Source organism: Heptranchias perlo, chromosome 8 (assembly GCF_035084215.1).
Source record: "Heptranchias perlo isolate sHepPer1 chromosome 8, sHepPer1.hap1, whole genome shotgun sequence".
Lineage (NCBI taxonomy): Eukaryota > Metazoa > Chordata > Chondrichthyes > Hexanchiformes > Hexanchidae > Heptranchias > Heptranchias perlo.
Genome location: NC_090332.1, coordinates 59,619,287 through 59,642,025, shown reverse-complemented (window position 1 = coordinate 59,642,025; position 22,739 = coordinate 59,619,287). Strand labels below are relative to the sequence as shown.

Below are 22,739 nucleotides of genomic sequence, written 5' to 3'. Positions count from 1 at the left end.
GCCTGGAATTGTACCATTTTGCAACATACTGGAATATATTGTACACTGCTGTATAGTTCTGCAATTTAGCAGGAAGGGAACTGTTAAATGCTAGGGGTCATTCAACCTTTTGGCCCAATATTAAAGACCATTTCTAAAGCTGCCACTGGAAGTAATTATCATGCTTTTACCAAGCATAGGTGTTTGAATCTTTGCTAAAATGTGTTTGTTTTTTTAGTAAAGAAAGAACTTGTTATATAGCATCTTTTCTCATCTCTTAGGGCACCCCAAAGTACTTCACATGCAATGAACTACACTTATTTTTTAATAATGTTACTGATATGTGGGTAAATGTGGCTGACAATTTTGTGCACAGCAAGGTCCCACAAACAACAGACGATCAGTTTGTCTGCTTTTTGTGGTAGTTGAGGGGGGGGATTGATGGCCAGACACTGGGTGAGCTTCATAAAGTAGTAGGTCTTTGGATTTAGTTGATTTACCTGAAAGGTCGCTGTTTCCTTGAGGATGCTGCTTCTGCAGAATCCCAGTGGTGAGTGGAGAATGCAGAGTGAAGAGGAAAGTGGATTTCAAATCTTTGCAGTTTTGTTTTTGGGCTCTATCCTATCATTTTCAGTTATTTATGTATTTATTGTATTTTACTGTGGTTATTTATCATTGTTCTAAGCAGTGCCTTAGGAGTAGCTTTAGGTATCCTGGTAAAAGAATTGGTGTCTAAAGATTATACCTTTTTATATAGAGCTCAGTGGGAAAATCACACGATTGAAAACACCAGCATAAATACAATTTATGAGGTACCTTCACAGCTCTCTGATGACCTGGTAATAGTTCTGGAGATGTGGAAGATGTTATGAATTAAAGACTAAAACATTTTTCAAGGCACGTGACCTGACTTTTCCTGTATGCTTCAACAAATGCCTTGAGGTTCCTGCAATCCGTGATACTCACTGATATCAAAGCAAATACATTATAAGCTCAGTGCTCGGGAACCTGAGAGAAGAAAAGAGGACATGCTGGTGGGGGAGGGGGTTAGTGGTGAGCAAATAGCTAATTGTGTGGGGGAGCAGCAATAGCTTTGGGCGGAGGGGGGTGGCAGGGAAGAGGAGGTGTCATTGGAAGTCAGCTGGAAAGATTAAAATGGGGTGGGAACTGGGGTCTGGCAGTGGCAGGTTGTGAGGGGATAGTAATTCTTTCTACTTCACATTCCTCATGATGCTAGACTTTTGGAACCCCCCCATCTCCCAGTGCTTCTAATCTTTTGCACCTCTCCCCTAGTGCTGTGCGGCCAAACCCTAGGAGTCAACACCTAAACCAGTGTTGGCAGAGACACCACCACCTCTTGGGTCTGTTGCTGCCTGACCTTTTCACCCTCATGACTCTTGCAGATCTTGCAATTGTTTATCCTCCCTCCCCCAAGCTCTCTGAGCCCCTGGACACCCTCTCCAAGGTGCCAGATTCCAGAGGTCTCCCCAGCGGTGTCAAACCCTGGGACTGCTCCCCCTCCCCAATTTTGAGCCAACTATGATTGAAAAATGAAGCATTTTTGTGAATGTATAATGTATCTTTGTACATATGGAATTAAAAACAGGTTCACTCTCACAAAATGGTCCGGCCTTGATACAATAGCCCCAGAATATAGATACTGTGTTGGCCAAGCCATTCAATTCAAATGCAAGCATTCTTAAGTTTGATTTGTATATATGTTTCATTAATAGCTCTTTCAGATTTTAAGTGGCGCATTTTGAAATTTCCTTTACCTTGGTCATTTTTTTTGAAACTGTTTCTTGGCCTGCCATGGTTAAAGTTGGGTACTTTATTTGAAGCCATCAGAGCTATGAATTGGCCATAGAGAAATTCTGTGAATGGCCAGCAACAAAATGCCATGTAAGATTAATATCCAAGGACGAAAACAGAAAATACTGGAAACATTCAGCAGGTTAGGCAGCATCTATGCAGAGTGGAAGGTAGGGTTAACATTTTAGCTTGATGACCTTTCATCAGAACTGTTTATGTTTAATAAATCTGTTTGGCAGTTTGTAGCTAAAGCCATGATCCAGTGGAGAATTATCCTAGCACCTTCCAAAGTTGAGCAAGATAACTAAGAATTTTCTGTTGAATTCTTGGGTTTGCTAAAAATTACTGGGAGATACAAAGACACACTGTAGGTAATAGGGAGCATCATTTTCCGAAAAGAGTGATGTGAACCAGAGAAAAATATGTAGAGTGAAGACCCAAAACATAGCAGCTTTTTATTTCTTTTCTCACACATTCACTCAGATTCCTTCATTGTCGCTGGGTCAAAATCCTGGAACTCCCTTCCTAACAGCACTGTGGGAGAACCGTCACCACACGGACTGCAGCGGTTCAAGAAGGCGGCTCACCACCACCTTCTCAAGGGCAATTAGGGATGGGCAATAAATGCCGGCCTTGCCAGCGACGCCCACATCCCGTGAACAAATAAAAAAAAAAATTAAACGACTCTCTTTTCCCCCTGTACCGTACTACTGAACCCCAGAAGTCCCTTCTGAATACTACTAAGTTGCAGTCCCAAACCCTCCTTACTGCAAAACATGAAGTACTGCAACAGCCAAAAACCTACACTCCAATCCTCACAAACTTCAGGACCAATGAACATAACATAAGAAATAGGAGCAGGATAGGCCACAAGTTCCCTCGAGCCTGCTCTGCCATTCAATAAGATCATGGCTGATCTTCTACTTCAACTCCACTTACCTGCCCTATGCCCTTAGTGCTACTTAATCCCAGCACACCCTACAACCCCGATGTTACCAAAATCCAATTTGAAAAATTAAGTTTGATGCAAACCTCAGCACCTTCACCTCTTCACTTCATCTCCCTCCCTCCCACATGCCGTGCTACCAAAATCCACCGGTCTACTCAGTGCTGCTAAACCACATGACACCTTCCCATACTCCTGGTCAACCTCCAATCTGGTGCATTTTGCCTATCATCTTGCTTTGTATCCTGCATTTTGAAAAAGGCAAGAGATAAAAATTGAGTACATAGGTAAAGTGACAAGAATATCCTCTGACTCACCGTGTGCATCTGGACCGAATCCAAGACCATTTGTTTAAATGTGCTGTGTGGATATTTAGTTAAATTTATTTTTATCAAGTTCTTTAAATGTCTTAAATTATACAACAGTAATATTGTACCTTTTTTATTTTCTCAGCGTCCCATTACAGCCATCTGCTGGGGTCATCGTGATTCGCGTTTGTTCCTTGCTTCTGGACCTGCACTATATGTTGTTCGAGTGGAGCACAGGATTGCCAACTTGCAATTATTGTGTCAACAGGCTATAGCCATTTCTCTGCGTGATGAGAAAGACTTCAGTAAATTAACACTGCCACCTCGCCTTTGCTCATACCTCACTGCTGCCTTTGTATCAACAATTAAGGTATTTATTTACTATTTTTACTTAAAACATCAAACTGCAGAATTTTACAAGATCAGAGCTGGATGTTTTAAAAAGTTAAAAATTGGTGCAACATCAAGAGATGTCACTTTCATTTACTACACGGGCCTGAAGTAAGATCAATACTCTGCTGTATATTCACTTGCATTCCACACATACTACTAGAGCAAGTCCAGGTAACTGGCAGAAAGAATTGTGTAAACAATTCTGCTTTATACCCTCACGAGTATTAGGGAGCTGGTTGCATAATTCGTCTATTGTGCTACATAAAAAGAACATCCTTTGTACGTGTCATCATTTCAGTTTCCCGTCGTTAGTTCAGACCATACCTCAGCAGTTTCCAGTACTGAAGTCATTGGCCCCGATATTACCAGGGAGGCAGGATGGCACCGGGGGGGCAACTGGGCGCGTGGGTAACCCGCCCAGTGAAATCGGTCCATTCCCCCCACGATCGCAGGTATATTGAAGGCACTTACTGTGGCTTCCGGTTTTCCCGTCGTCAACCTGCGCAGCGGGCGGACTGCGCACCCGCATCACCGGCTGTCAGCTGGAGGAGCCCTATTTAAAGGGGCAGTCCTCCAATGCTGCTCCTGCAGCAAGCAACCAATAGTACAGAATGGAGCAGACCAAGGGAAAGGCTGCTCTCAGATTTACCGATGCCTCTCTCCAGGTCCTACTGGATGGGGTGAGGAAGAGGAGGGATATTTTCTACCCAGCGGACGGGAGGAAGTGGCCTGTCTCTGCCACCAAGAAGGCCTGGCTCGAGGTGGCAGAGGAGGTCACCAGCAGCAGCAGTGTCTCCCGCACATGGATCCAGTGCAGGAAGCACTTCAATGACCTAACTAGGTCAGCCAAAGTGAGTACAATTACTCATTCTCCTACACTCCGTCTTCCACATCATCGTCCCCATCCCACAACTCCTTCTGCACTGCCAACACTACTCCATCACATCACTCCTCACACCCACTCAAACCTCATCCTCAACATACATGCACTTACTCACCTCCCCAGTACTCATCCTACCACACCACTCAACCCAATCTCATGGCTCTGTCCAATACTCACCCTCTGATGCATCTCTTTCATGGTCAGCCTCACCCAAACCAATTCATTCAGCGGTTGGCCACGTCACCATCCCTCACTCACGCCTCTCTACTTTCTCCCCTTATAGGAGAAGAGAGCCCAGAATGCACGGGAGAGGGCGAAGACCGGAGGGGAGCCGCAACATCAGGTCATCCTCACGGACGCAGAGCAGGAGGCTCTTGAAGTGAGCCGCACCCATGAGTGCCTGTCCGTCGGGGATGTCGAGACTGCCACCTGACAAACGGCTGGTAACAGAATTTTAACATTCAGCACTCACAATAGGAAATGATGTTAACATGCCTTGCCATCTTCAGCACCTCAACATCTGTCATCATGCTTAATATTGCCTTCTGTTCTTTTACAGGGCCTTCAGCGACCGCCGTGTCGGCGGAGGGAGATTCCTCAGAGGACCTGCCGGCCTCTGAGGGGGCACCGTTACATCTGAGCGAGCCATCCACCAGGAGAGGGATGATGGCGAAAGGGGACGCGGAAGTGGGGACGCCACTTAAAGCGCTCCCACGTCTCACCGGTTGCCCCCCTCTCAACCAGTACCTGCAATGCTGCCTCCTCTCCAGGTGGTCGAGTCTGCCCCTGCACAGGTGCAGGTGGAGCAGTCTTTGGAGAGGCCCTCACGGGCACCGAAACCCAGAGGGCGTAGGCCCAAAGCATCTAATCAGTCAGGGCATGAACAAGAGCAACCTGCAACTACCTCTGCTACAGCCACAGGGGAAGCACCACGTAGGAGTAGTCGTAAGTGTAAGGCAAAGGTTTTGTGTGCACACAGGGGATGCACAAGGGTGTTTTACGGTTTGTCGTGTTTTTTATTTATATTTGATTTTTGTTAATGGCACATTAAATATTATTGTCACCACTACTGCCATGTCTTGGCCATTCTTGACTGGCTTGTGTAATAAGTCCCTTTTCATGAGGTTCACCATGAACACCCATACTTGATGTTACCCACTGGGTCACCCTACAGTGTGTGTATGTGTAGTTGCACGACTATTTTGTGCAGGTGCCTGTAGCGTATTACTGTGTTGTGGCGGAGGTGGACGGCGTGCCTGGCGAGGCTGGTGATGTTGCTCGTCCTCAGATGAAGTGATGAATGCAGCTATGGCGCCCCCCCCCCATCCTGACGGTGTGAGTTTGAGGGGGTCTGCAAAGTAGGTAAATGCGTTTGCACAGCAGAGTTTTGGGTATAAATTAAGAATTTTGAGTGGAAAGACAAAGGTGTTCCAGTCAAAACTTTGTCTGAAGTGACAGTGTGCCCTGCTGCGATAAGTGACGTTTTCTCCCCAACTGTCAAATAATCCTTTGCATCTCCCACTGGCTGCTGGCTGAAACACGTCTGCTCCAACAGGGAGTGTTTCCCACAGCATGGGAAACATGCTGAGGATCCTTCAAAATTGCACCCCTGCCAAAATCTCCACTCAGAGGTCTGTCAAGTACCTCAAGTATCTAAATAATTATGTGAAGTAGCATCCTGCCGGCTTTAATTGCCGGTGGGAGTCCCACATGCGGGAGCTCCGTGCGCATCTGAATGCGTCACCGGGGAACCCGGAAGTCAGTGGGTTGGAGCCGGGCTCTGAACCCCCTCCGGGATTCCGCCAATTTAGGAGCCCCAACACACCCGCTCGGCCATGTGAAAATCGGCCCCATTGAGTTTACCCAACTTATTTAGGAATGGAGTGGGGCGAGGGCAGAATTCTCCTTATCTACCTGTTTCTAAAGAAACATACGTCTTGGATTCAAGTGCTGTAGCAAATAGCTGTCTCTGCTCTTGGCAAGCACTCTCATTCATAATGCCTCATCAAATAACTAAATGATTGTTAGCCATCACCTACCTCCGCCTTAATCCGGAGCTCAGATAGATGGGCTTATGATATGGGAAACCATCCTGAAACAACCTGTTGTTTAGGGTAATTGCAGGGAACATCAAAGTAGGTCCATGAGCTCAACTGCCTAGACTTAATCTTTGCTTTCCTATTGTGGAGGTGTTGTAACCTCAACAGTTAAAAGGCTATATCATTCTGCAGTTCAGAGGCCAGAACAAACTAATAGCCAGTATCAAGCAGAAATCCAGTAAAGTGTCTTCCAACATGGGTTCACTTTCCCACTTCTACATCTAGGCCCCAGGGCAAGGAGTTGGTACCAAACAAGTTTGATACAAGTCCTACATCTAAGACCAAAGAATTTGTACCTAAAAGACTGTTATGGTCTAAAGATGTCTCCTTCATGAACTGAAATTTTAAAGCAGTCTGACTTGACTACTTCCATCTCTCCTGCATCGCTTGTCGATACTGCGGCAGTTCCTGGAGCTGACTTTCAGATAGCTCTTATGCTTAAAGGAATGGTTGATCAGGGCTTCATTTCAAGAGTGAGCTCATACTCTCCTTTTCAGGAACCAGTTTTCCTGGTAAATTGCTGGAGCCTTCACAGGGATAGATGTTTATCAGTATTCTTCCAAATAAACATTTTCAGTACTCCAAGACCACTTCTCAGCTGTTTGGCAAGAACATTGTGCTGTCAATTCAGGTAGCAATTATAGAACAAATTCTGCGAGTTCTCTGTCTTGCAACTGTGGTAATTGTAGTAGATCAGAGCTGTCTTCAGCTGGCTCTCATCATGCAATGGTCCTTTTGGAGTCTTTCAACCAATCTTCCTCGTTGAACCTTATTTAGAGAGCTTCAGAATGCAGCATTCTGTTGGAGTACAAATTGTAGTCTGTGTCTCACAGTAGCAATAGACATCTTGCTATATAACTGGGAAATACACTCATTGGATGGCTGGATACAATTTTCAAAGCAGTCAGCCTGGAAAACTGCAGTTTTCTTCACTCTAACATTTTAGAGACAAGATTTATCACTAATTTGTGAATCTGTAGGATGAAATGAGGTTATGCATCTCTTCTGCAATACCCTGCAACTCTGGTGCTGGAATTTGCCCTCCCCAGAAAAAGTATATCCAAGTTCCGTGTGTTTCGAGAGGTAGTTCCCTCAGTTTGCTCCGCAAGGACTTGTGCAAAACTAGACAATTATTTGTTTCTTATGGAATAATATGTTTGCCCCTTGGTCATTCTGTTCTTTCCATTGCTATTTCTTGACTTAACTTCAAAAAATTAGACTACCACATGGAGCAATCTTTCTTTTACGTAGCAGCATTGTTTACGCTCTTTAAAAACAAAACTCCGATAAATCTGTCCTCAGTGCAGATGTTAGGAATCATCAAAAGATGCAACCTCCTCCATGGAGAATACTATATCGTCATGGTGTGTCGAGTATGTAAATGAGGAAGGCCGTAATAGGGTCTTTATTCTTTGAATGCAAAACATTCTCCTCATATTGTATATCTCCCCAACCAGTCTCTACTTGTCCCTTCAAAAGTTGCATATTTGTTTAATGTATTCAAAATTATTTTTCTATGTTGATTGTTGTACTTAAGAGTATATTACTTTGCTTATGCTGGAAAGGAAATAGATGATGTCCAGATCAGGTGTGCCATTTTATACTCTGAGAGGAGGAATTGGTGAGGTCATTGTCTTGAAGTGGTGATATCATCAATGCTTATACATCTTAGAGTTATTTCTTTTTCAATTCCTTTGGGAATCTGTGCTCATCTTTGTAGTACATGGCGATTCTGTCCCATTTGAAGATAACCTACTTCCTGCTTACAGTCAATATTTTCCATAAGCAAAGTTATCAGGTAGAGGATTTTATACATTCAGGTTTTATTGACCTAATAATCACCATTAGTAAGGTTATTTACATTGAGATCACTTCTGGCTAGGGGCTGTTTATGTACATGTCTAAATGAACAATGCTGCTGAAGCTGGAATTTGCATTTTGACCCTCTCCCACCCTGATTCTTGAAGGTTAATCATTTGTAGGCTGATTTTGAATGTTTCCTAAAATTTTGACATTTGTTCCTATCCTATTTAGTTTTATATTTGGGAACATTTGTACATTCAATTTGTTGCAAATTTTGCCAGATTTAAACAGCAACATTAAGTTTAAAGCAGAGTGAACAGAAAGGGCCTGACCGCACACAATGGAGCCTGTGTCTAATTCCCAATCTGTTAGCTTACGTGGCTCCATGTAGAGCAATCTGATGGTTCCCCGAGCAGACTGTCAGTGTCATTTGGCAGAACGCCTCATCGCCAGAGCTTTCAAACAAGCACCAAGACCTAGCTTGGCTGGTGGTGAGAAGGGCCCTTCCCGTCAGATCCTTCATGCACTCTCGGCGCCACCGCGCGCTGTCCCCGAGGAGGCTGCGGTGGAGATGAGACCGTCACCCATCTCCTTCTGGAATGTGCCTTTGCAAAGAAGGTCTGGAGAGAGATGCAGTGGTATCTGTCCAGGTTCGTCCCGAGCAGTTCCATAACACAGGATTCTGTGCTCTACGGGCTGTTCCCGGGGACGCACATTAACTGTTGCTGGAAGACCATCAACTTGGTGAAAGACGCCCTTTGGTCTGCCCGAAACTTGCTGGTCTTCCAGTGCAAGGAGCTGTCCTTGACCGAGTGTTGCAGACTGGCACATTCCAAGGTCCAGGACTACGTGCTGAGGGACGCACTGAGGATGGGTGCGGCCGCCGCAAAGGCTCTATGGGGAAAGGCAACCGTTTAGAGCCTTCCCACCACTGTATACCGAGGGGCTGAAATCAGGGAAAAACCCCTCGGGCAGAATGTAAAATTCAAATTGCTGAAATGAAATGTAATGTACCTGTAATGAATCTGTAATGAATCACCTGTATTGATTGTGATGCAATGAGGTACCCTAGAGTGTCATGAACTGTAATTATGTACAATGTGTTCATTGAACTGTACTTGATGTAACCTGTAAATGGTATAATCTGTATTGTGTACGTTTGGAATGTGATATGACAACTGTATTGTATGTATTGCTGCAAATTTTATGAATAAAGTATATGTTTTGAAAAAAAAAGTTATCTAACTGCGGCACAATGGTAGAAGGGTATATCACAGTACTGGTAGAGCTGGGCTTTTTGTACTAGGTACCACATGTCAAATAGTGTCCAGTTTAAGTCAAATTAAGTATCCAGTCAAGTAGTCCAATTGAAGCAAAAAATTGCCTTATAAATCTCATTTTAAGTTAGAATAAGTGTTTAAAAGAGTATTCTCCTCTTTTTCCCACCAGAAGAAAATAATGGAGAAAGGGTGCTGGAGTGGATTGCTAAACTGTCCTTTCACTTCTAAAACCTAGGTTTGAATCCAGATCAGCCTGATAAGATAGAAGTCTCACTTCCACCTTAAAGGTCCTATGTGATGTGTATTTTGTTAATTGACTTCCTGGTGGGTATGGAGTCACAGTAAAATCTGTCAATAATTTGGTAAAATTAATATTAATTTGGAGCCCCTCAGAGACACTAGAAAGACAGTGGGACATTGAATAAGATCTGCTATGATCTAATTGAATGGTGAAACAGGCTTGAGGGGCTGAATGGCCTACTCCTGTTCCTATGTAATTCACATAAGTGCATTAGAGGGTGCTCTTAAGAGGCTTGGGTTTGGTTAAGGCACATTGTTTGAACAGATTAGAGGGAGCTGTGCCTTACAGATGCCCTTGTTGCACCTTACAGGAATATTGGATGTTGGAATTGGGTTTCAAAAGTGGAGTGACATTGACCAAATAAGAAAGTTCACCATTTCTGTTTGGCTTTGTTGTATGGAAAGCTTATTTCTGTCACCGAAATGTGATGCTTATGAATTAAGTTGGTTATTTTTCAGTAATTGCTGCTTGTATCTTTGTTTAGCCTCCCATCCCAGACCCAAATAATATGCGGGATTTTGTCAGTTACCCGACAGCAGGAAACGAAAGACTGCACTGCACCATGAAGCGTACAGAAGATGACCCAGAAGTAGGGGGGCCATGCTACACCCTGTACCTGGAATACTTGGGTGGACTAGTGCCAATTTTAAAAGGAAGGAGAATAAGCAAGCTTCGACCAGAATTTGTCATAATGGACCCCAAAACCGATGGTAAAGCAGGTGTGAACAGCTTTCGATTTAAAATTGAAGCACAAAAATTTAGAATTGAATAATTTTCTGCAGTACACACTAATTATAACATGGTATTCAGAGCACAAATTATTTTGCTGGTGTAACCCCGACTGCTATTTGATAAGTGTTAAAGCTCAATTCCTTGGCACTGTACCTCTGCACCCAATTTGGCATAGAATCACATCTTCAATATCAGATCGAGGAGCAGTTGCAAGAACTATTCCGTAAGGATATACTGATTAAGTCACATTCCACATCTTCTGTGGTTGAGGAGTAGGTGTTTGAGGCCTCTGAACTTTAGTTACAAATTAGATCAATCTTTGAGTTCACCTGCGACATAGTGCGATGTACTGTATATTTCAGTCAAGTGTCCAGAATATCCTGGTCAATGGCTGATGCTCAGGGAATTTTATTGCCCGAGTGGTGCAGTCTTTGACATTGCCAGAAATAACTGCCAAGGCTGTGAAATGGGTGCTGATCAAAGAATGTATCATAGTATGATGCAGCACAGAAGGAGGCCATTCGGCACATCATGCCTGTGGGCACCACACTTTAGGAAGGATGCCTCTTCAGTAGAACTATCCAATTAATCCCACTCCCCTGCTCTTTCTCTATAGCTCTTTAAATTTTTTCCCTTCATGTATTTATTCAATTCCCTTTTGAAAGTTAATATTGAATCTGCTTCCATCACTCTTTTTCTGAAACTGGTGCAGCCAAACGTTTATTGGAAATATGCATCTCTAAATTAAATTTCCAAATGTTTTAATTGTGTAAATTTCTCATGATATTTGATAGCTTGAATTGTGTTCTTCATGCAAGACAGAACATGCCATGACCATTTTTGCTTAAATACTCTTAAACTGCACTCAGTATTATAAGATGTGCTTTTGTGCCAGGTTTTAATTGTCTTTTCTCTTTTATGTTTCTACTAGATGAAACCTATGGAAACAACTTGATTTCAACTGTGATTGACAGCTGTAACTGTTCTGACTCCAGTGATATAGAACTGAGTGATGACTGGGTTGGCAAAAAATCTCCAAAGATCTCCCGAGCTAGCAAATCCCCCAAACTACCCAGGTACACAAACTACTCGGGGACTAACGAGTTTGATGATTTGAGTTTCTTTTTAAATAAAAATGTTTTCAAAAGACATATGGCCTTTTTTCCACAAGCCCTTCTACTTGGTTATGCTTTATTGGTGCCATTGTTGCTTGTAACTAAAGCATTTTGTACTGCTTCCCTTTGGATTTGAAAGTAGTGCAGAATTTTCACTTGGATATGTGTAAATGAAGTATTAACAACACGTTGGTACATCATGGTTGTACAGTATACAAAGCACATGATGTCAGTGACACTATGTATATTTATTATTAACACTTCATGCAATTTAAAAAAGCATCTTTCTCCCCTCCAACCCCCCCCCCCCCAAGATGGATACCTACCCACGTTTTTCCACAGCAGATTGTGCCCTTAGAGCTATTGAAATTCAGTGCCAGTTTTAGTAAATTGATTACATCATAAAATGAATAAAAAATGCACCTAATGCTTCAGAAAATAGTTCACTACAGCTTCTCTGACAACCTAAAAAGCCACTGTCCCTTTGAGCATTTGACCATCGGGGTAATTTTAACCCCCAAGAACAGGTGGGTTGGGGATGGGAGGGCAGTAAAAATAGTTGATTTTTGAAGCGGGACCGCATCCTGGCTCCAACACGCCCACTTCCAGGTTTAACCCAGGCCGTTTGGATGTGTGCGTGCAACAGAAACCCGTAAGTCCTGCCTCAATTAAAGCCAGCGGGCCGATACTTAAAAGGGCAATGGACCATCAGACCATAAGGGATAGGAGCAGGAGTAGGCCATTCGGCCCCTCGAGCCTGCTCTGCCATTCAATGAGATCATGGCTGATCTGATTTTTAACTCAATTCCACTTTCCCGCCTTTTCCCCATATCCTTTGACTCCCCTGCTGATCGAAAATTTGTCTAACTCAGCCATGAATGTATTCAATGACTCAGCCTCCACAGCTTTTTGGGGTAAAGAATTCCAAAGATTCACGACCCTCTGGAAGAAGAAATTGCTCCTCATTTCCATCTTAAACGGGCGACCCCTTATTCTGAAACTATGCCCCCTAGTTTTAGATTCCCCCATGAGGAGTAACATCCTCTCAGCATCTACTCCATCAAGTCCCCTCAGAATCTTGTGTTTCAATAAGATCTCCTCTCATTCTTCTAAACTCCAATGAGTATAGACCCAATCTGTTCAATCTTTCCTCATAAGACAACCCTTCCATACTCTGAATCAACCCAGTGAACCTTCTCTGAACTGCCTCCAATGCAAATATTCCGTTTGCCTTTCGGATTACCTGCTGCACCTGTATGTTGACTTTTTGTGTTTCGTGTACGAGGGCACCCAGATCCCTCTGTACCGCAGCATTTTGTAGTATTTCTCCATTCAAATAATATTTTGCTTTTTTTATTTTTCCTCCCAAAGTGGATGACTTCACATTTTCCCACATTATATTCCATCTGCCAAATTTTTGCCCATTCGCTTAACCTGTTAATATCCCTTTGCAGACACTTTTTGTGCCCTCATCGCAACTTGCTTTCCCACCTATCTTTGTATCATCAGCAAATTTGGCCACAAGACACTCTGTTCCTTCATCCAAGTCATTAACATATATTGTGAATAGTTGAGGCCCCAGCACTGAAAATGGCCCTTTTATCCCGACTCTTTGTTTTCTGTTAGTTAGCCAATCCTCTATCCATACCAGTATATTACCCCCAACACCATGAGCTCTTATCTTGTGCTGTAATCTTCTACCTCAGTGCGATAATTAAGGCACTTAATTTTTTGTGTGTTACAAATATAAAACAAATTTTACCTTGCCTCTGTTTGGGTTTCCCATCGCTTCTGATTCACGTCAAGTGAAAGAAGGCGGGAAGGCCCAGATCCACGACGTGAGTACCTTTATTGCAATGCTTGTGGGCCCGGAGGAGCAAGAATGCTCCATCCAGACCAAACAAGCTCACCTGGAATGATCGGATCCCCACGATTGGCTGACCACCCCTTACCCCCCCCCGGATGCTGGACCCCCCCCAATATTCTACAAGGTCCACCCGATGTTGTCCACGTCCTCCCACCCCTCCGATTTCTTTCACAGCCCACGATCTCTACCTCCCTCCCCCTCTCCGATTCGTGGCTCCTTTCCTTCCCGACAGGCAACCAGCCTGCCAATTTGGCTGCCTGGCGCATGGGAAACCCGGAAGTGCACATACTTACCTTCAGTTGAGTTGCGATCGCATATCTACGGATGGCTGGGTTCCTGGCTGCGAGTTAAAATCACGCCCTATGTCTCAAGTTTGATTCTAAATCAGTTCATTTCAGCCAAGGCAGCAATTAGTCTGCTAAAATTAGCCTCAGCAATTTTAATTGCTCTGTCCCTTTGAGCATTTGACCAGTAAAATCCTCTGGTGTTTCCACTTCTCATCTCAATCCAGTTACCCCTGCTGGAAGATGCACATGTGGATGTTGCATGACAACCAGACCATGATTGAATTGATGTAATCTGCAGTTAAACAGCCTGCCAAAGCTAACATGAAGAATGGCTGCTTCGACAAGGTTTGGAGTGCAGCTATATCCAGCTTGAGTAGCTGCCTTCGCAAGGAAGTAAAGATTGGAAGAAAGGAAAAAGGAATAGCTGTTGCTATCTTTACTATTTTCATTAGAATATATGATTCTGCAGATTTAACATAATTGGATTCCAATTACATGAAGCACTGATGTCTGTTTTATGCATATACAATGTTCTGTAATGTCTCTGATCTTTCAGAATATTGTTAATAAACATTATTATATAGCAGAATTGAAATGGAGGACACTAATAAGGATATTGTAACTTTAGTGGATTGCATAAGAACATAAGAAATAGGAGCAGGAGTAGGCCAGACGGCCCCTTGAGCCTGCTCTGCCATTCAATAAGATCATGGCTGACCTTTGGCCTCAACTCCACTTTCCTGCCGATCCCCATATCCCTTGATTCCCCTAGAGTACAAAAATCTGTCTTTCTCAGCCTTGAATATATTCAATGACTCAGCATCCACAGCCCTCTGGGGTAGAGAATTCCAAAGAATTGCAACCCTCTGAGTGAAGAAATTCCTCCTCATCTCAGTCTTAAATGCCTGACCCCTTATACTGAGACTATGCCCCCTAATTCTAGACTTGCCAGCCAGGAGAAAAAAACCCTCAGCATCCACCCTGTCAAGTTCCCTCAGAATCTTATGTTTCAATGAGATCACCTCTCATTCTTCAAAACTCCAGAGAGTATAGGCCCATTCTCCTTAATCTCTCCTCATAGAACAGCCCCCTCATCCCAGGAATCAACAAGTGAACCTTCGTTGCACTGCCTCTAAGGCAAGTATATCCTTCCTTAGATAAGAAGACCAAAACTGTACATAGTACTCCAGGTGTGGTCTCACCAAAGCCCTGTACAATCGTAGCAAGACTTCCTTACTCTTGTACTCTAACTCCCTTGCAGTAAAGGCCATTTGCCTTCCTAATTGCTTGCTGTACTTGCATGCTAACTTTTTGTTTCTTGTACGATTGTCACATTTGCCCAAACATCATGCTAATCCGTGTACATTTCTCACCAGAATTAATCTCGATGCTAGAAAATCGCCCAAACTTTCTCGGGCTAGCCAGGAGATATCAAAGTCTCCACGATTACCAATTAGGAAACCTTCTATTGGTTCCCCAAGCTTAACTCGTAAAGAATTCCCTTTAGAAGATATCACACAGGTATGAAGCTGTATGGGTTAGTTTGATTCTCTACTTGAGTTCTTGATTGATATTTTATTAAAGTGAAATGTTTAGTGTAAGTTGACTTTTGATAGATGTATAGTTATATTTTTAATAGTTACTCATGTCCTGATGAAGAACAGAAAAAATTAAGGATTTGAACAATAAATTGCATATTTAAAATATTAACTACATACTGAAGACTCGTTTTGGGATGCGTTTTGAGATTATGGTGTCTGTGTCGGGGAGTGAACATTTATCCTCCTTTTAAAATCCAGTGTGAGCATTAATTACTTCCAGGTCAGTTATAAGCATGGGTTAGATATAAGGTAAAGCTCCTTCTACCTAGTCCCAACAATGTATGTTAACGTCAAGTTCAAAATAGTGCCCTTTACTGCGCCTGCGTGACATAAATCAGTAAATTTGCATGATACTGTAAAGCAGCATTTTTAGTATTTAAAAGAAAATGTACTTGTTTGTTTCAGCACAACTATCTTGCTCAGGTCACCTCTAACATCTGGGGGACAAAGTTCAAGATTGTAGGACTGGCTTCATTTCTACCAAGTAATCTAGGTGCAGGTAGGAATTCAAAAATTAGTATTCTATCTAGGAGCAGGTTTGCCCCATGTCCCAGTGGGATCCTGCCTATTAATGGAATGAATAATGTTTTACTCTACATCACCAGCCTTATAACTCCACAAAATGTCATTTAAGACTTAGTGATTCTGGTGGCAGGGCTTAGGTCAAACTTGAGAAATTTCAGTTGACCTAGGTGATGAAAATGTAGCCTACAGTATTTACATCTGTCAAGTGTTGAACCTGTTCATAATATTTATTAAAGCCAAAATATCTCAACACTTTAAAATCAATACTGTTAAAATCATAATAGTGAGTAAATATTTAACTATATATTTTCTCAATCTGCTTGTCAGTGTTTTGCAAGATGTTAATCCAATTGAGGAAGTCCAATAGTATAAAGAAAGGTGAGCAAAGCTTAAGTGTTTTGTTCATGAGCTGAACCCCAAAATTGAAAAACCTTTTTGTGCCACTGAACAGTTAACCTTTTATAAATATCAAAGAACATTTTTCTAACTTGTCAGCTGGGCTCAGTTGTTAGTACTGTCACCTCTGAGTCGTAAGGTTGTGGATTCAAACCCCCTTACGGACTTGAGCCACAATCTAGGTTGACATTTCAGTACAGTACTGAGGTGGAACTACATGATCAGAAGCGCTGTCTTTTGGATAAGACATTGAACTAAGGCCCCGTCCACCTGCTCAGATGAATGTAGAAGATTCCAAGGCACTATTTGAAAAAGAGCATGGGATCTCTCTGTTCTCGCCAACATTCTTCCCTTAACCAATATCACCGAAAACGTGTTATTTGGTCATTCACGTGCAGTATTTGAGGTTTTGCTGTGGGCAAAATTGGTTGCCACGTTTAGCCTGCAATTACAAATAGGAACTATTCTTTAGTATAAGTAATAGGAGATAGAATTGTCCTAAAATTTAGTCCTTTTAGTCATATGAAATTGTTATCTTCATCCTTTAATCTCAGCAGAAACCATTAAAATCACTATCTGTAGGTATGTCTGTGCCTACAGCAGTGGTACTCAGTACCTTTTGGTCAAGAGCCACTTTTCAACATCCAGCTAATTAATCTACTTTGTCAATATTAAAATAGAAAGTTTAGCACATTCAGATAGTCAATTGTAAGCAAATGAATTCTGTAAATGAAAGTGAGAGGATGAAAATAGGGTTAGGAAGCAGAGGTGAAGAAGAACATAAAAGAAAAGGAAATAAGAATCGAAGACAAGATGAAACTGTTTAAATTATTGAATGAAACACATCAAGATCAAAGGAAAGTGAAGCATTAAAAGGAAGGGTGCCTTCAAAGAGTAAGGAAAAACATTGGGGGAAAATTTGGGAAGTTTTCAAGGACAATATTTCAATCATTAAGAATCATACTGGCCATCGGAGGCTGGTGAGCAGTGCTCCTTGCGCGTGTTTGCGTGGAGCTCAGTTTTATCCAACATCACAACAAGGAGAACAGGCAGTGAAAATGTGGCTGCTACTTGCAGTACTGTGAAATAGAGGCAATACTGCATTTTCAGTACAGTATAAAAGTGACATTATGTTCACACCTTTTCTTTTTCTCTTAATTTCCCCTTTGTCCTTTTTCTTTTTCTTTGTATTTTTTGCTTTATTTCATATGCTCTTACTCTCTCTGCTTTTTCCTTTTTTTTGTTTCCCTGCCTTTTCTATTACTGTCTTCACAGCCTACTTGGCTGTAGATGTGAATGTCACTGTGGTTTTCTTTTGGTTTCATTTTTAAGGGCAAGAGAAGAAAAAATGTAATGGAAGTGGGACTTATGCAGAATGCACAGTGCCAGTGAAAGTCCCCTATTAAAATATGGGCCTATAGATTTAATAGGTAATTTCCACTAGTGTTATACATGCTGTAAAAGCCCATTTCATAATTTGTAGTGAATACTGCAAAGCTAGAATTTACTGGCATGGTGCAGGCAAGAGAGTGCAGTCTTCTGCAAGAAACTCCTACCAAATGATAAGTTTCTGGGTGGGACGGAATCTGGTCCAAGTGCCCCAGTTGGCCCGTATGCCATGTAACAAGTACCCTAGGCCTAGGTTTCCACCCCTGCCACAGTACTGAAATGGCCCTAACCATAGTCACAAATGACATCCTCCGTGACTGTGGTGCATTTCCGTCTTCAATCTCTCTGCAGCTTTGGACACAATCAACAACACCATCTTCCTCGAGTGCCCCTTCCCCCGCTGTCAAGCTTGGTTTCCACTCTTACTTGTCCAGTTATAGGCCGAGCATCTCCAGCAATGGCTTCTCTTTCTGGCCCCACACGGTTACCTCAAGAGTTCCCCCAAGAATCTATCCTTGACCCCTTCCTTTTCCTTGTCTATATGCTGACCCTTAGCGACATCATCCACAGACATGGGGTTGGCTTCCAGATGTACACTGATAACAGCCAGCTCTACCTCTCCATCACCTATCTTGATCCCTCCACTGCCTCTGTGTTGGGCTGCCTGTCCGACATTCAGTCTTGGAAAGCTGGAATTTTCTCCAGTTAAACATTGGGAAGACCAAAGACCTCGTCTTCAGCCCCCGCCAAACACTCTGTAACCTTGCCACTGATTTCATCTCCTTCCCCAGCTGCTCTCAGGCTGAACCAGACTGTTTGCAACCTCAGTGGCCTAATTGACCCTGAGCTAAGTTTCTATCCCCAAATCATCTGCATCACAAAGACTACCTACTTCCACCTCCACAACTTTGCCCACCTCCACCTCTATCTCAGGCCATCTGCTGCTGAAATTCTCATCCGTGCCATTGTCACTTGCAGACTTGCCTATTCCAGTGCTCCCCTGGCTGGCCGCTTATCTACCACCCTTTGTAAACTTCAGATTGTCCAAAACTGTGCTGCCCGTATCCTATCCTACATCAAGTCCCACTTACCCATCTCCCCTGTCCTCGCTGATCTACATTGGCTCCTGGTCCCTCAAAGCCTCGTTTAAAATTTTCTTCCTCATGTTTAAATCCCTTCCTGGCCTTGCCCCTCACCATCTCTGTAACCTCCTTCAGCCCTACAACTCTCCGTTCCCCCGACTTTTGTCCTTTGTGCATCCCCCAACTCTGGCCCTTTGCCCCACCGCTGGCAGTCATGCCTTCAGCCACCTAGACCCCAGGCTCTGAAATTCCCTACCTAAACCCCTCCCGCTATCCATTTCCCTCTTCTCCTTTTAGACACACCTTAAAACCTAACTCTTTGACCAAGCTTTCGGTTACCCTTCCTAACATCTCCTTCTTTGATTCAGCATCCATTTTTGATTGATTACATCTCTGTTTCTCAACATTAAAGGCATTATATCAATTCGAGTTTCTGCTGTAGTTGTACACTGACAAAACCTAAACATCAAAATCAACTTATTTTCTGCCCACCCTTGACCTCAAATGATCTCAAAGCAATTGTTTACCACATCGATGATAGAGTGCATTATCAAATGTTATTTAGTGAGCAGTACCTGCCCAATCTTTTTATTGGACAGACTCATACATTGTGGTGGGAAATTTTGAGGGGAGCTATTTATCATTCGTGTGCTTGCTAGATAGTGTGACCTGCATCACGGGAAATTACTAATCATGGTAAATCTGAACTGACAGTTGCCTTCACATAATGGACCACTTTTCTGACTGCTGTTTTCAGGAAACTATATATGGTATATATAGGAGGGACAATTCAGCGCAGTACATGGCAGAATTGACAGAAGTGCTGTCTTTCAGATGAGACCTTAAACTGAGGCCCCATCTGCCTGTTCAGGTGGACAAATACGATTTCATGGCACTAGTTGAAAACGAGTAGGAGAGTTTCCCCGATATGTTGGCCAACATTCATCCTTTATCCAATGCCACCAAAAACAATTTGTCTCATTTGCTGTTTTGGGAACTTTTCTGTGTACAAATTGGCTATGGGAGTTTGCCTACCTAACAACACATACTACTCTTCAAAAGTAATTACTTGGCTGTGAAGTGCTTAAGGATGTCTTGAGAATGTGAAAGGTTCCACATATATACAAGTCTGTCTGTCTGATCTGTCTGTCTTTCCTCCTTCACGGTTTTTTGAATAGTTGTAAAGAAAATTGAGTAGCGCACATGCCCATGAAGTAGAACCTTATTGTGTACGTGAGACCCTCTTTCAGGTAGTTAGAATTACTGCGGTAATTAACTTTTTTTTAATATAGAAGCCAGATTAGCTCAGTATTCTTTTGGTGGCGAGTTGGCTTTGTTAACTGGAGACTATTGTCAAAATACTGTCACTGATGTATACAATATTTATTGTGAAATTGGTCAATTGCTTTTGCTCCTGGCTAAGTGGCGGCAGATGTGGTATGAATAAAATGCAACCTTTAGGTGCATTAAATTACACAAACAATGCAAATTTGTTTTGACAGTTGATGCATGCTTCCTAATTTAAATAGCACTCCTTTCCCTATTGCCAAGTAATAGTTACTGGATTGTTCACCTGGCTTCAATGTAATTTATTCTATTTTCTAGCGTATTTTAATATCAAAGAAGCCTTTATGACACTCAACCATTGGTTGACTTGTTCTTTTCTTATCCTGGATTGCATCAAAATCAATCTCACTAAGCAGTTGATGTTATGTATATGGACTTTCAAAAGGCATTGATAAAGTACCACATTATTGACTTGTAAGTAAAATTAAAGCCCATGCGATTAAAGGGATAGTGGCAGCATGGATACAAAATTGGCTAGGGGACAGACACAGAGTAGTGGTGGACAGTTGCTTTTCAGACTGGAGGGACAGTGGTGTTCCCCAGGCGTCGGTATTAGGACCATTGCTCCTTTTTAGATATATAAATGACCTGGACTTGGGTATACAGAATATAATTTCAAAGTTTGCAGGTGACACGAAACTTGGAAATGTAGTAAGTAATGTGGAGGATAGTAACAAACTTCAGGAGGACATAGACAGGCTGGTGAAATGGGCAGACACGTGGCAGACGAAATTTATCGCTGAGAAGTGTGAAGTGATACATTTTGGTAGGAAGAATGAGGAGAGGCAATATAAACTAAGTGGTACACTTCTAAAGTGGGTGCAGGAACAGAGATATCTGGGGGTATGTGTGCACAAATCTTTGAAGCTGGCAGGACAAGTTGAGAAGGCTGTTTTTAAAAAAAAAAGCATATAGAATCATTAAAAACATTTATGGCACAGAAGGAGGCCATTCAGCCCATTGTGTCCGCACCGGCCGAAAATGAGCCACCCAGCCTAACCCCACTTTCCAGCATTTGGTCCGTAGCCTTGTAGGCCACGGAACTTCAGGTGCACATCCAGATACTTTTTAAAAATGAGTTGAGGGTTTCTGCCTCTGCCACCCTTTCAGACAGTGAGTTCCAGACCCCCACCAACCTCTGGATGAAAATAATTTTCCTCAGCTCCTCTCTAATCCTTTTACCAATCACTTTAAATCTATGCCCCCTGGTTATTGACACCTCTGCTAAGGGAAATAGGTCCTTCCTAGCCACTCTATCTAGGACCCTCATAGTTTTGTACACCTCAATTAAATCACCCCTCAGCCTCTTCTGCTCCAAAGAGAACAGCCCCAGCCTATCCAATCTTTCCTCATAGCTAAAGTTCTCCAGTCCTGGCAACATCCTTGTAAATCTCCTCTGTACCCTCTCTAGTGCAATTACATCCTTCCTGTAATGTGGCAACCAGAACTCTACACAGTACTCAAGCTGTGGCCTAATCAGTGTTTTATACAGTTCCAGCATAACATGCCTGCTCTTATATTTTATGCCTCGGCTAATAAAGGAAAATATTCCATATGTCTTAACCACTTTTTCTACCTTCATGGATCTGTAGACATGCACTCCAAGGTCCCTCGCTTCCTCTACACCTTTCAGTATCCTCCCATTTAATGTGTATTCCCTTGCCTTGTTTCCCCAAATGCATTACCTCACACTTCTCCAGATTGAATTCCATTTGCCACTTTTCTGCCCACCTGACCAGTCCATTGATATCTTCCTGCAGTCTACAGCTTTCCTCCTCACTATCAACCACACGGCCAATTTTTGTATCATCTGCAAACTACTGCCCCCTACATTTAAGTCTAAATCATTAATATATATCACAAAAAGCAAGGGACTTAGTACTGAGCCCTGCAGAACCCCACTGGAAACAGCCTTCCAATCACAAAAACACCCGTCGACCATTACCCTTTGCTTCCTGCTACTGAGCCAATTTTGAATCCAACTTGCCATTCTTCCCATGAGGGGCTTGTACTTTTTTGACCAGTCTGCCATGTGGGACCTTGTCAAAAGCTTTGCTAAACTCCATGTAGACTACATCAAATGCACTACCCTCATTGACCCTCCTTGTTGCCTCCCCAAAAAATTCAATCAAGTTAGTCAGACATGACCTTCCCTTAACAAATCCATGCTGACTGTCCTTGATTACTCCATGCCTTTCTAAGTGACTGTTTATCCTGTCCCTCAGAATTGTTTCCAATAATTTGCCCACCACCGAGGTTAGACTGACTGGCCTGTAATTACTCTGTCTATCCCTCGCTCCCTTTTTAAACAATGGTACAACGTTAGGGATCCTGGGCTTTATTAATAGAGACATTGACTACAAAAGCAAGGAAGTTAAGCTAAACCTTTATAAATCACTGGTTAGGCCTCAGCTCGAGCATTGTGCTGAATTCTGGGCACCACACTTTAGGAAGGCTATCAAGGCCATAATGGGTGCAGAAGAGATTTATTAGAATGGTACCAGGGATGAGGGACTTCAATTATGTGGAGAAGCTGAGATGGTTCTCCTTCGAGCAGAGAAGGTTAAGAGGCGATTTGGTTGAGGTGTTCAAAA

The 22,739-nt window shown here is 42.8% G+C and overlaps 1 protein-coding gene across 1 annotated transcript in view; it reads left to right on the top strand.

Moving 5' to 3' along the window:
• The window catches only part of tulp4a (TUB like protein 4a), a 214,766-nt gene that overhangs the window by 168,901 nt on the left and 23,126 nt on the right, over nt 1-22,739 (top strand). The window contains exons 7-11 of the mRNA XM_067989152.1: nt 3,191-3,415; nt 10,289-10,523; nt 11,468-11,612; nt 15,182-15,326; nt 15,812-15,905. Of these exons, the coding sequence (XP_067845253.1) occupies nt 3,191-3,415; nt 10,289-10,523; nt 11,468-11,612; nt 15,182-15,326; nt 15,812-15,905 (844 nt within the window). The remainder of the gene's footprint in view (nt 1-3,190; nt 3,416-10,288; nt 10,524-11,467; nt 11,613-15,181; nt 15,327-15,811; nt 15,906-22,739) is intronic.